Source organism: Orycteropus afer, unplaced genomic scaffold (assembly GCF_000298275.1).
Source record: "Orycteropus afer afer isolate SDZICR_OR568_19922 unplaced genomic scaffold, OryAfe1.0 scaffold00405, whole genome shotgun sequence".
Taxonomy (NCBI): Eukaryota; Metazoa; Chordata; class Mammalia; order Tubulidentata; family Orycteropodidae; genus Orycteropus; species Orycteropus afer.
Window position 1 is genome coordinate 2,753,445 of NW_006921992.1, and position 1,117 is coordinate 2,754,561.

The 1,117-nt window shown below is 49.2% G+C and overlaps 1 protein-coding gene across 1 annotated transcript in view; it reads right to left on the reverse strand.

The window, feature by feature from the left end:
* MUC16 (mucin 16, cell surface associated) overlaps window positions 1–374 on the reverse strand; it is a 126,354-nt gene extending 125,980 nt beyond the window's left edge. The window contains exon 1 of the mRNA XM_042782675.1: window positions 194–374. Coding sequence (XP_042638609.1) covers window positions 194–374 — 181 coding nt within the window. The remainder of the gene's footprint in view (window positions 1–193) is intronic.
* Window positions 375–1,117: the final 743 nt, after the last annotated feature.

Here is a 1,117-nt window from a genome sequence, read left to right on the forward strand (position 1 = left end):
CTATGAGAGGAAGTGACTTCTGTCCTCATGACCTCAGTAGTAGCAGCACTGGACACTTGGGGAAGGCCCATGCTTGTGGCTATGGCTGAGCTGCTATTCTTGGAGACACTGGCCTTCCTCAGTCCAGTGGTCTGCATGGAAATTGGTTCTGTCCCAGGACTTTCTGATTTAGGAAAAATGGCAGTTGAAGAACTATTGGTGGTCTCCACAGTGGAGGTAATAACTATTGGGGAAATGGCCTTGTGTGACTCTGAGTGGGCAGGGGCAGAGGAACGTGGCTCATGGCTAGAACTTGTGGCCCACAGAGTGGTCAGTGATGCTTCCGTAAAAGGAAACGTTGTCTCTGTGTCTGTAGTGGTCTTAGAAGTGGCCATTCTCTCACTGGAGGAGTTGAGCAAAATTGGAGGTGTTGTGGGCCCAGCTCCAGAGCTTGTGTCCATGAAAGCTGTTGTCGTCACTGGCCCAGAGATGTGAGAGAACTCATTGATGGTCCCAAGTGAGATAGCAGTGGTCCCTGTCATCTCAGTCAGTGGTATGGTTGAGGTTGTCGGTACCTTACTTCTAGAAATAGGTGAGTCTGTCATCTCTGACAGAGGATCCTGTTCCTGAGCACCTGAAACAAGGGCCAGAGTTCCCACTGTGGATGCGGACTGTCCAGAAGGATTGACTGCAACTGTGGGCTTCTGTCCTGAAGTTGTAAAAGCTGTGTGTGGAAGCAGGATAGAACTCTGTTCTGCCTTTCTGCTAGTGAGCACAGGTGTCCCTGTAACGGTCACCTCAGTGCTGCTGACAATCTGAGGCAATGAGACTCCACCTGTTGTGGCCTTTGAAGGGGATGGTGGCAGTGAGGTTGATGGGCTTGTACTGGGTTGCACGGTAAGATCTTGGGATCTTGTATCTCCCCCATAGGTCAAACCTGTTAGGGTTGTTGAAGACACAGACTGTCTAGTATCCAAGTTCAAGGTGGACACATCAGTCATAAAAGTAGGAAGGGAGCTATTTATGTGAATTTGTGTGCTTGGTGGCTCAGAAGTAATAGAAACACTTAGTGCTGTTCCTTCAGGGCCTTTGGGTATTTGTTTTATACCTGATATCTCAGGGACTGAGGTGCTTGTCT